At 35.3% G+C, this 13010-nt stretch overlaps 1 protein-coding gene and 1 long non-coding RNA gene across 2 annotated transcripts in view; both read left to right on the top strand.

Moving 5' to 3' along the window:
- LOC123560612 (protocadherin Fat 4-like) overlaps positions 1-10211 on the top strand; it is a 45133-nt gene extending 34922 nt beyond the window's left edge. Inside the window, exons 11-14 of the mRNA XM_053517030.1 lie at positions 1340-1408; positions 7037-7198; positions 7758-8463; positions 10065-10211. Coding sequence (XP_053373005.1) covers positions 1340-1408; positions 7037-7198; positions 7758-8095 — 569 coding nt within the window. The 3' untranslated portion in view covers positions 8096-8463; positions 10065-10211. The remainder of the gene's footprint in view (positions 1-1339; positions 1409-7036; positions 7199-7757; positions 8464-10064) is intronic.
- Positions 10212-10520: 309 nt separating this feature from the next.
- Positions 10521-12657, top strand: LOC128546341 (uncharacterized). The gene is made up of 2 exons (XR_008365959.1): positions 10521-10950; positions 11590-12657. It is a non-coding gene; the product is annotated as an uncharacterized LOC128546341 (long non-coding RNA).
- Positions 12658-13010: the final 353 nt, after the last annotated feature.

Raw genomic sequence — 13010 nt, 5'->3', positions numbered from 1 at the left:
GGCTTGACCTTGGGAATACGACAGGTGGTGAATCATCCTCTATTCCCCGGACTTTTCTTGGGCACAAGGCAAATGGGAGAAACTATTAGATTTGGACATGGCCGATCAGAAAATCGGCCACCTATTCTTCCTGCTTCAATTTCTTTCTTTATTTTAGATTTTATCAATTCTGGGTTGAGTGCAGTTGAGCATAAACATTTTGCGTTTCTTGGTAACCTTGGGTCTGTATACTGAATATAGGGGAAGCCATTTGTAAAACCGTTTAGCAGATCTTTTCTTTACATTCACTCTGTGACGTTTCTATGCATCCGTCCGCGTTCATTTTGAATATAGTGCTGTTACAGTACTCTGTGAGTTAAACTGTACCCTTTAATAATAAAGATAGATTTACATATTCCCCTTTACATTTTTTTTGCTTCAATGATGCTGGCACGTGCGCTGCAATATAATCGTCTGCGAGACGGACAGACGGGAAATTTGTATTTATACCGGTCTTATTGGTAGAACCCGCCGGAAGGTATACAATATTTGCATTTTCCCCGTGCATAATGTCATAATGAGGGTTAGTATTGCCTGTAACGTTACTATTACTACTGGTAGCCCCAACTGTAGGCCTATCTATAACTCCTGCATTAACTGTTCAAAATCAATAAATTGATACCTACCCGCATCGTTCTGCAGCATTGGATGAGCCGTGACGTCATCCAGCTCCAGCGCATCTCGCCCTCGTTTCCGACCATGTCTTAGTTTTTCGGCGTTCGCAGCAGGCGGGGTGCTCGCGAATCTTCCGGGTCGAATCCTTGAGCAATATTCGCTTGTGGTTGTACCGGTGGCGGAACGTGAAGGCATGCCCTGTTGCCTCTCAAAACTCTGTCTGGTCCCTGTCTGTCGTCGGCACGTGCCGGGGCCTGAACCGGCGCCCTGTTCGGTGAGCGAGCTCTGTTTCCTCTATTGTTAGCAGGCGTTTGTGGTTGAGCTATTACCTGTCTGTTTGGGATACGACGGCGAAGTCTGCCTCTTACACCACGTGGCATAATTTATTAACGTTGCAATTAACAAAAATAATTGTAGACGTGTAACTGCTAGAAGCTAGTATACTTGTCGAATGTAGTTTTCTAACTGAAAAGGTTGTACGTGAATCAGATTTACTGAATTGCCTGTCTGGTTCCTATTCATGTTTGTATAAAGTAGCATTGTAAACCGGGAAAGAAATCTTATTTTGCGGCAAGCCGTGCCTGAATAAGCTGGCCGCTTGACCGCATATCTCGGTATATTTCTCAAAAAAAAAAAAAACGGTATTATTTTTATGCAAAATAATTTTTATTATATTTATTCATAGGAAACACAATTTACACTGCCTCAGCAACCGACGATGACACTGTTGGTACTGTCAGCTACTCCATAACAGGTAATACATGTTTCGCTTTTCTATTGATGAAAAGAACTTCTTCCTTTACAGTCGTCACTTAATTTTATATGAGTTGTTCAGATCAATGTATGTATGAAGACCATTCATTCAATACATTTATAATAGAGTTCCGCTTAGGCCGGGGCTATGGTATGTTGGGTGTTGCACTTTTCATTACTTGTCATGAACAGACTCAATCAAACCGAGTCTGCTATTATTTTGCTTGGTTGCGTTCTATGCTTTCAGGGGATCTTCATACAGATTTTATTAACTATCACAACAGCAATCTTTAAGTGCCGTGTGGCGGGTGTAAAAGTCTCCCCGTACCTGGATTCAGTTTAATTTAAATTTTCTGGTCCTTTGGGGTGATGGAGTTCATTCAATACATTTGTAATAAGCGTGAGGAATGTTGCATTTTCTATTACCCCTCATGAACAGACTCAATCAAACTGAGTCTGCTATCATTATGCTTGGTTGCATTTTGTGCTTCCAAAGGATCTTGTTACAAATGTTATGTATATATTTACGGTGTCAATCATGCATTTGAAATTTGAATGTCATTATCACATATAAAGCTCCATTGTTATGTATTGCTTAAATACTGAATACGTGTGCTTTCCATGCGTAGAAGATATACTCAAGCAATTTCGGAATAAATCAATAAAATATGCATGTATTGAAGTAAGGGTTTTTCATATTTTTCTCAGTGGGTTGAAAAATTAAGATGTATTCATGAACATGAATACGTTCACCAGTGTTTTTCCTTTTATAGTTTTTTTTTTCAAATTCACATATATGATAGGAAAATTTGTGCTGAAAACAATGAACAAGTAAAACAATGGGTCACCAGGTTTGTTTTGAGAAAAATTGTTTTGAACACACCCACGGTTGTTGTAACTGCCAACGATTTTTCAACATTTTCATAATTTTCTGCTTTTTTATAAATACCAACCAAAATATACATCAAGACAGCACAATAAGGTTTATTCTTTTTACAGATTTTATTATATACTTATTTGATATCATAGTCGTATTTGTAATACTATATCCTTACAATAATTGGTACAAATAAAAAAAAGTCTTGTTTCATATTCACTTTTGTGGACTTTTTTCGATGAAAGATACCCATAGTGGAGAATATTTTTTTTAAATCTGGAAAAAAACATTTCATAGAATTTTTTTTCTGTTTTTCTTGTGTATAAATAATTGTATTGTGAGCATAAAAATGGCTAAAAATGTATGGGTCATCAGGCTAGATTTTATTTTAAGACCGCTTGAATAAACACCTGTTCGGACGAAAAATGGCGCACACCTGACCAAACTGATTACATGTATATCTGCTAGAAGTTAAAAAAAGTTTTAAAAAGTTCTTAATTCTTTCTATATTTGAATACAAAATAATCTGAAAGGTTACATTGTCTTATCAGTACTAAGTCAATTGTCTTACATTATATGAACAACACTGTCTTTGTACTAAAATGCGACGTGAAAACACAACCACAAAAATGGCAAGATACCTGTCAGGCATGGTACTTGTCAATACAACATAAACCAGTATCAACATTTGATTACTGAAAAAACTTAACAAAAATGTTATTTCATTCAAGATTCCTCATATTTAAGATTGTTTGTCACATGTTTCAACAAATGTTGACTTCACTTCAGTTTTCCATAGAAAGTGTCGGCTGCGCAGAAAGATGCGCATAAAAAACTATAGGAATTCCCTGTCTAATATTTTAGCTAGAACATTTTGACATGTGTGTCTCAAATGCTCCCGCTTTATTATATCAACCTGGTTGGGGTGACGAATTGTTTTTGCCCTTTCCGTCCGTCCATCACATTTCATTTCCGATCAATAAGTGGAGAACCATTTGTCCTAGAACCTTCAAACTAAATAGGGTGATTGGGCTTTTATCAAAAATCCAGCTTACATGGAAACCTATTTCCGATCAATAACTTGAGAATCAACATACAAAATAAATTATCCCTATCGATTTTGAGATTTCTCCACCAAAGGGCAAGGTCACATGAGGCCAGAATCCGTCAAACTTAATTTCTGAGTAAATAATGGAGAACGAACTATTTGACTTAAAACATTCAAACTTCATGGCTTATGTAACATGACCCCTTTTGCTTTTTGGGGTCATTCCATAAAAGGTCATGGTCACTAGGGTCTGAACATGAAAAACCGTCTCCAACCAATAACTTGAGAACCATTTGACCAAGAATGTTGAAACTTTATAGAATAATTGGACATGCAGAGTAGATGACCCCTTTTGTCTTGCCGTCCCTCCTTTAAAGGTCAATGCCACAGGGGTCTTATCATGGGAAACCGTGTCCGTTCAATAACTGGAGAACCATTTTATCTAGAACGTTCAAACACCATAGGGTAATTTTGCATGCAGAATTGATGATCCGTATTGATTTATGGGGACATCCCATCAAATGTCAACGTTACATGGGCCTCAACTTTGGATACCGTTTAAGATAAGATAATATTAGATAAGATAGGATAAGATTTATTTAAAGTCGGCCAGATATCAAACAAGTACAACATAAGCTCATGTGAGCTTTTGAACCGGCTACAGAATAACATATAGTATATAATAAAACAATAGTATAAAACTGCAATTATGTGGATATTAGTGTTAAGAGTTAAATAGTATTCAGCACATTACACAAATAAAATTTCTAAAAATCTGAAACTATGACATTTGCCTATCCAGGATGACACTAGGAAGAAAATAAAACACAGACAGATTTAATTGGTACAAAACATAACTGTCTTTAAACACTTGGGTACATCCACAGAAACATTGTTACTTAATTGAAATGAACATGTCCGATTCGATACTTACAAAACCCTTCTTCGTCCCCAACTTGAGTGCAAATCAACCGTCTGGTCACCTTGCATTAAAAAGAAGTAAATTTTCTGGAGATTGTGCAGTGCCGTGCAATACGATGGATAAAAATGTCTACTCCACCTAATTCAGTGTTCCACAAATGCATATAGGTTTGTGTTGAAGGCCATTGAACATCGTAGAAATGATGCAAGGGTTATAATGTTTTATAAACTTTTTAATATAGCGGTCGATGTAAAGCTTCACTCTTATCTCCAACCATCTTACTTACCTTAAGCACTTTTATTATGTCCGCTAGGTTCATGTTGGCACATATTTTTTTTCTAAATGCCACAACACTATGGAATGTTCTGCCTCATCACATTTGGTCATGTCTAGCTTGTTCTCTTGCAAGCAGCTATCTAAAAATTAAACTATTACATCAGCATGATATTTTTGTGCCCCCCATGAGTGGTGGGGGCATATAGATTTGGTCTTGTTTGTTTGTCCGTCCGTCCGAAGTTCCTGACGCGCGCAGCTCGAAAAGTATTTGATATAAATTGATGAAACCTTGCATGAGTCTTTATCATGATATGAACTTGTGCATCTCCTATTTTTCGTCTGGCTTCTCTCCCTATTTTAGAGTTATGGCCCCTAAAATAGTCAAAAATGCACATTTTCACCTTGTGACACGCCTAGCTCAAAAAGTATTTGATATAGATTCATGAAACCATGCATGAGTCTTAATCATGATATGAACTTGTGCACCTCCTACTTTTCATTTTGGTCTGCCCCTATTTTTAGAGTTATGGCCCCTGAAATTTGCAAAAATGCCCATTTTCACCTTGTGACGCGCCTAGCTTAAAAAGTATTTCATATAAATTAATTAAACCTTGTGTGAGTCTTTGTCATGATATGAACCTGTCCACCTCCTATTTTTTGTCTGGCTCCGCCCCCTATTTTCAGAGTTAAAAGTAGTCAAAAATGCACATTTTCACCTTTTGACGCACCTAGCTCAAAAAGTATTTAATATAAATGGTTGAAAACTTGCATAAGTCTTTATCATGATATAAACTTGCACACCTTTTATTTTTTGGCGGACTCCGTCCGCTATTTTAAAGTTATGGCCCCTTGATTAGTAGGAAAATGCACATTTTCACCTAATTATGTGCCTAGCTCAAAAAGTATTTAATGTAAATTCATAAAACCTTGCTTGAGTCTTTATCATGATGTTACCTTATACACTTGGCATTCTTCTTGAGAATCTGTGCGCTTATTACAGAGTTATGGCCCTTGAAATAGCCAAAATAGGGGATTTTTTGTTTGTAATGCTCATAGCTAAAACAAATATGGCCTAGAATAATGAATCCTTTTCATAAAATGTTTGTTTAGGCTAAACCCCATTAACACTGCAAACATTTGAATTATTGCCCCTTATTTGTGACAAATGTACCACTGGGGGGCACACCCTGTGTCCTACAGACACATTCTAGTTAGCATATTTTCTTTATCCTATTTCTAACACTTAACAGGTTATCTACTTTCACTTTACTTGTACACAATCTTTTATAGTAGTGTTTTAGGCATACCGATGCTGAAAACGGTAAATAGCGCGAAGAAAAATAATGGCGGATTCAAATTTTGTAAGAAGTAATATGAGATAATATGGCAGAATTTGTCATGGATACTTATATCATGCACCACCACTACGATTTGGGGTTGTATTTTGTATTTAGCTGATTTTGCAATTTGTGTGTCTGATCGAAAATATCCTTCAAGAAAATGTAAGCTACAGGCATTTATAATGGGTCCCGATGTAAGCTGCACAGTCATTTGAAATTCGCAGTTATATAAAGAATAAAAAAGACAGCTACTTTGTGTATTGTAACCCTGTAATATTGTTTTCGCTAATCGTAGAACGCGTATCGTATGTAACACTTGGAGAGAGAGAGAGAGAGAGAGAGAGAGAGAGAGAGAGAGATGGGTGGGTTAGTAGGTAGGTATCAATATATGAAATTGTTTCATAACTTTATTTTCCAAATAATTATTGTAAATATCCTAAGTATCCAGCGATGGTTTGGTTTCATGAAATATGTTTTTTTTTCATCTTCCGAAGGATAAAATACTTTCTTTCAGCTTATAAAATGGAAAACATGTGAAAATTCGGTGTACGTGTTTTACACATTTTGCTATATATCTGCTCACTGGAAGTATCGCTGTGTCAGCGTGTGTTATATGTTGATTATGAAATGCCACCATGTTTCTCGGATAGACGGTTTCCTTTGCAATTAGAGCAACGCATCCCATATACCTTAGACTGTATTTCGCAAAGTCCTGAACATTTTATTTCAAAATATTTGCAGCTTTTAAATGCATATGTGTTCCAATTTAGAAGATGACGGCATAATCCACAATTCCCTCTTCAACATTTCTTAATTCGAATTTAAGACAAATATCGCGCATGTTTATAATTTCTTCAGGCCATCTGGTTGTCCTTTACACTGTATTTATTTTCGTTTGTCTATAATATATTTCATTTTTTATCGGTTTTTAAAATGTGTAGATTATTTATATTTATGACAGAAGCTGTGTTTATCTCGGGTTGTGTGTTGATACAAATGGAATTACTGGAGCATCATCTTTAACATTTACTTGTCTTAACTCCAATTCACTTTTTTTATGATTCTTTACTTTCAAGAAAATGTGCAAATACAGATTTTACGAAAACAATCAATGATACGATACAGGCGACTTTTTTACTTAATGTCTACACTTACTCACTATCTAGGCGGAAATACGAATACTTCTTTTAAAATCAACACCACAGCTGGCGATTTGACTCTTGATAAGGCACTGGATCCTGACGTTACCCTGACATACAGTCTGGTGATAGAAGCGACTGACAGTGAATTCACAGTCACCATGACGCTAAGCATCGCAGTGAACAGAGGTATGCATGGATTATACATGCTATATAAAGGGTGAGGGAACGCTAATTGAAACAACTTTGCAAAATTATATCGTTGACGCTGAAAGACACAGAATCTAGGCTCCTTAAAAATATAATCATCACTTTAAAGCTAAATGATACAACATTTATACTTCCTCAAGTTACAAAACATCGTTGCTCATTCTGTTTTATTATAACCTCATTTTATTATGATGACTGATTTCTGCTATTTCGGATTTTCGCTCCGAGACACCGCCGAGCATACTAATAAGTAGTGATGTTGGCTCAGCAACCCTTCATCTAAATGAAGACGATGAGTGACTTTCTTACAAGAAGGCCTTTCTTGGAAAAGTTACAAAACTTCGATAGCAAAAGATACAAGTTTTATATAAAGGTATATAGAGACTTTTAGATCATCTATTTTGTTGCAAAATAATAACCTCATTTTATCTACGACTTGTCGCACAAACTAAAGGTAAAACTTGTATGAATAATTGTTTTCAACATTGATACTCACTTATGGGATTACTATAAATATGTTCTCATGTATCTGTTCAAGGAACGAGTTTGGGAGAATGTAACTATCCTAGTTACTGTGGACCACACTGTGAACTCTCATGTCAAGATGGTTGTGTATCCCAACATTGCAACCAGTCTTGTGACTGTGTAAAAGGATGTAATTCTAACTACTGGGGAGAAAAATGCAAGACGCCCTGCAGTGCAAGCTGCAATAAGCCTATAGACGACAGCATTGCCACATGCGACAGCAGTAATGGGACTTGTCTTTCGGGTATTAACGAAAATAAGTTCTGGGATAATCATTGCGATACATCCTGCTCAGACGGTTGTTTACATAGAAAATGTCAACAGGAATCCGGATATTGCACAGAAGGATGAAATAGTAAAATTGTATATGGTTTATTTTGTGATAAACAATGCAATGAAAACTGTCTCGAAAATACTTGTGAAAGATCTGATGGTTATTGCAACTTTGGTTGTGCTGCAGGAAGCTATGGGGAGCGCTGTGATAAGACATGTAATATAAACTGTATAAATGGTACTTGCAAGCGGGACAATGGCTATTGCGACAACCACTGTGATAGGCAGTTACGGAGAACAATGTGATTTAGTTTGCAGTGGCAAATGTTTGAATTGGAAGTGTGATATGGTAAGCGGTCATTGTACAGATGGATGCATATCTGGACGTGGAGGAGCATTTTGTGAAAATGTGAATGAAACTAAAGCTGTGTACTATTGCAAAGAAGGTAGGAAAATGATTATTTATTATGATAATCTGTAATAATTAAATAACGAAACTATATCATCACGGCTGATACAACGTCTGGAAAAGCTACCTGTAATGAATTCAATTATCTCACTTTGTCTATACATGGGTTTGTATATTCATATGATAAATTGGTTCCAATCTAAAGTGATGGGTTGTGTTTTACGCCTTTTTGCGAGATAAAATAAGTCAGTTTACTGCATTAGTATTTCAAGGTTTCTAACTAGTCTTAAGCTGTTATCCATAAGTGACTAATAACTCCCCACGTAAGTCAGAGGAGGAAAAATTGTTTTGAGCTAATCATCATAAGCGACACTTATTATGACTATAAGTATACAGTCTTGTACAATGCATTTCCCTTCGTCGATAGGAATTCTACTGTACGTCAGTTCAGGCAATAGTAACCGAAACATAATTCAGTTTCACCTGTTCGAGTAATTCTGTGACAAGAAATTTTAACCATGTTTGTGATATACGTACCTCAAAGGATATAAACATGTATTTCTATAAAGGCAATGTGTATCGTAATTCGCTAAAGCTTTCAATGCGATTTTAGAGAAGTGACTGTAACGTTTGCACTTTTTCCAACACCATTTGATGAATAGCATCCACCGGTAATTATATACAGCAGTAATTGTGGTAAAATCCAACATTTAGTTGGAATTTTTGAGTTCTTATATTAAACTTTGATACCGTCGGTGCCAGTAAACAATAATTATAGGTTGATTGCGACAGCGCCGTTTGAGCAAAAACATATTCCTAACAGTTCAAAAATCTAAACATGCAAATCTGGCAAACCGTTAAAACGATAGCCCGGATGAACAAACGGACAGGTGTAGATGTATTTTAAAGAGCATTTTCCTTCGCTGTAAAACAAAATTGCGAATTTTTATCTATAAAAACAAGCTAAAATCATCAAGTTAATCTATCCATATGAAATATTCATGTTCATTGACACGTGCGAACGGAATGACAACTTCAATCCGGCGTAGTACAATAAGAGACAAATAGGTAGAAATACATAAGTTTTTATACGTTACGAGAAAGCTAAGGGGTGGATTGTCTTACCCCTAACAAAGACATTTACGAAGTGTCGTAAATAACGAAGCTTTCGAGATACTTTTAGACGAAATATCCACTACGAATACCTTACATACCCGTTAAAACATCATAAGATTTAAGATACGTAATAGTTATAGTATGTGTGAGAGTGTGTTACCAGGATATATCAGAGCTAGGGGTATTCTAGGTGTTCTGTATATTCTGTTTATCTGTGAAGGTAAAATTAATTACGTTTTGCTACATCATATAGTCAAGTGAGTTCTACGTAAATAATGTTTTCAAATACAGTCTGCTATTACTCTTCTTGGTTGCTTTCTTTGCTTCCAAAGGATGTTTGTACATATTTTATAACTTTAAGGGCAGATAATGTCGCATACAGCAATAGAATAGTTAGCTTTCATTTCCTTTTCAAGCGCTTTTGTATTTATTACCTTTCCTAATTTTGGTCAAGACAAAGAAGTGTGTAATGCATTTAACACGTCGTTTAATTAAAATATATTTAACTTACAATGTTTTAAGGTAACAAAGCCACGAGTATTATACACAAAGACACAGTGAAGGAAGAAGAACAACCGCCAATAAGGTAACTTTTTTGACATGGCAAATTATACTTGTAGATATGCAAAATTACAAATTCGAGTAAAATATAGAGAACTGCATATGAATATCGTGATCGTTTATTCTTATCTTGAATGTAACGCTCGTTCTTTGTTATCAGAAACTTACTACATTATGTACAATTTATATCTAACGATTCCTTCGTGGTTACTGCCGTGGCGGACCGGGTTCGATTCCCGACTCGTGCATCTTTTTTTTGATATGGCATTTTCAGAGATAGTTTAGAGACAAAATCTCTTATTCTTCTGTTCATAATATGACCATTCTTTAATTTTAATAAAGATCTTTTTAGCCAAAATCTGAGGACAGTGCATTTAACGTAAGTCAGAATGGGTACCTCTAAGCATTAAAAGACACTAGTACTGCTTAGTCACTAAATGATTATTTAAAACATAAAAAGAACATTGTGATAGAATTATTTTATATTCCTGAAAGAAAATTAAATTAACATGTTTTCAAAAAAGAAGTAACTTTATGTTTTATGGTCATCTCAAACAATACATCAGAAGACAAAAATGCTGACAAAGACTAGCAGTCCGTTTTTCAATTTTGATTGTAAAATTAGTAATACAACTAATTCTCTTACATTATGCGTAGTGTGTCAGAAATAAGTAGTGTTAAATGTTTCATATGAAATAAAATTGATATCCTGTTACCTTAAAATGTCAGTTGCTTTAAAGCGTCTTATATGTTAATAACAGTGACGAGCAGGAATATATGGCCTTACAGCTCGAACAAGGGAATAAAAATGAGGCGGCAAACTATGACGTGTTAAAGCCTGAAGAAGGTAAAGTTCATGTTTGACTGTTAACGTCTAGAAGTACGCATTTATAACGTAACATATGCCTCATCAATAAACGTAGACATATGAATATTATGTGTCATCACGCGATTTCAAAATGGGTTTTTTGTTTAGTAGCTTACGGATCGTATGATACCATAAAAAGTGTGATACTATTGTTTATTGTAGTTATATATTGCCTGTGCTATAAAATTATTTTATTTTTGCCTGGCTGGAATTGTGGTTATCTTCAATACGGAAGGAATACCGTCATATTTGAGATTTTTTTTTTATAATTATTTGCGACCATTCTGTTCAAAACTTAACTGTATTTAATTTTAAACTACTAAATGGTAAGCAGATGTTCATTCTTGTTCCACTTACCTTTAACCCTTTCTCGCCCTTTTCCTATATTTTGCATAAAAGTAAGATGTACTTGTTGGAGTTTTGAAGCAACCCGTCTATACTTTTTTCCGGTACAGATTCTTTTTGTTTTCGGCCTACTTTGCAAATGCCAGGCTTTGAGGCTGTGTTTGTAGTGCCCTGTGCTTACGAGAAATCTTTGCCTCACACATAGAATAAAGACAGAAATTCTCAGAGAGAAATTTTGAAGCTGACAAACTGTAGTGTACTTTTTCTTTTCAGAGAGAATAGCAGAAAAAAGCAATTATGAAAACTTTGCAAACAGTGGAGTTTGAATGGTTTTCGTTTATACACTCGAACATGAATCGAACAACGTATTAAGACATAGTTATTTGTTGCCTCATTGTAACTTCAGGGTGATATCAATCTTTGTTTTATCGAGTTATAATGTTATTTTGATATTCTTGCATAAAACTACTTTTTTACTGGATCTGGAAGTGTATTAACGGGATAAAAATCGTGTATATACAAGACAATTCATGTGCCTTTAATACTTAATTTTATGCTCCCCGCGCGGCAAGCATGTAGGTGCCACTTTAAACCCCGCAGTGGTGGTTTTGCCACTGATCGTTCCAAGGCGGTACCCCACTGTGTTCCTATTTTTGTTTGTTTTGTCCTTGCATATTTATTTTGTGTATGTATAGTGTGCAAGTGTTGTTCGCGTGTGCCTTTGCGGAGGCTGCGATTTTGGAACGTGGCTTTCCCTGTTAGATATTCTTCCTTGTTTTTTTTTTTCACACAATCATAGAGGTCATTGAGACAAAATGCGGTGTCAAGGAATCATAACTCTTCCTTATCTATTTTTGTAATTATCTCCCTTTATTACAGTATACAAAATAAGGCTAGTCCGGAGTATTACTTGAAAAGTGTAAATGGTATTTTATTAAAATTTCACAAAATGATAGAGGCCATTGACAGAAAGTGCAGTGCCAAAGAACGATAATCTACCTTACCCAGTTTATTAATTATCTCCCTTAATTATACAAAATAAGGTTTATTCGGAGCATTATTTAAATGTATTTATAGCATTACATTGAAACTTCACAAAATGAAAGAGGTTTGTTTTTGGTTTCTAATACTTTTTCCCCATATTGCGACAAGCACTTGCATCAGCGAACACCATTCGATTAAACCGATCCCTGGTTATTTTAGAAATGATTTGTCAGGGCCGAACGCAGAAGCTCATGGTTCAAAATGTTCGTTAGGAATAAGGACTTCTAACCTTTATTATATTGAATATCATGTAGCTTGTGCGATTATTTTTTGTAAATAAAGGAAATATTCAATGTGTTCAGAAGTTCAGAAGGTACAGTCAGTCCGCTTTTATTTAATATCTCACAGAAAGAACATAATTTATTTCTATCTCGGAAGCTGGTTAGCACTTTCGTACTGATAATAACTGTAATGCGAATATAAAATGATCATTTTGAAATTGTGTCTCTGTTTATTGATGTTAAAGTGGTATGTCACATATTCTTAATGCCTTGTTTTTAATTACAAGAAATAGAAATTAGTTAAAAACACTTGAATACATGTTAAATGCACGCTTTGCTTTTGGTAGCGTTTTTCTGTCGTGTGTCCCGCTTATGGAAATTTAAATCATGATTACAGCAGAATGATAATTATAACTTACAAGAAATGCA

Source organism: Mercenaria mercenaria, chromosome 10 (genome assembly GCF_021730395.1).
Source record: "Mercenaria mercenaria strain notata chromosome 10, MADL_Memer_1, whole genome shotgun sequence".
Classification (NCBI taxonomy): Eukaryota; Metazoa; Mollusca; class Bivalvia; order Venerida; family Veneridae; genus Mercenaria; species Mercenaria mercenaria.
Note: the sequence above shows the minus strand (reverse complement) of the source record. Positions and strands in the feature narration are given on the sequence as shown.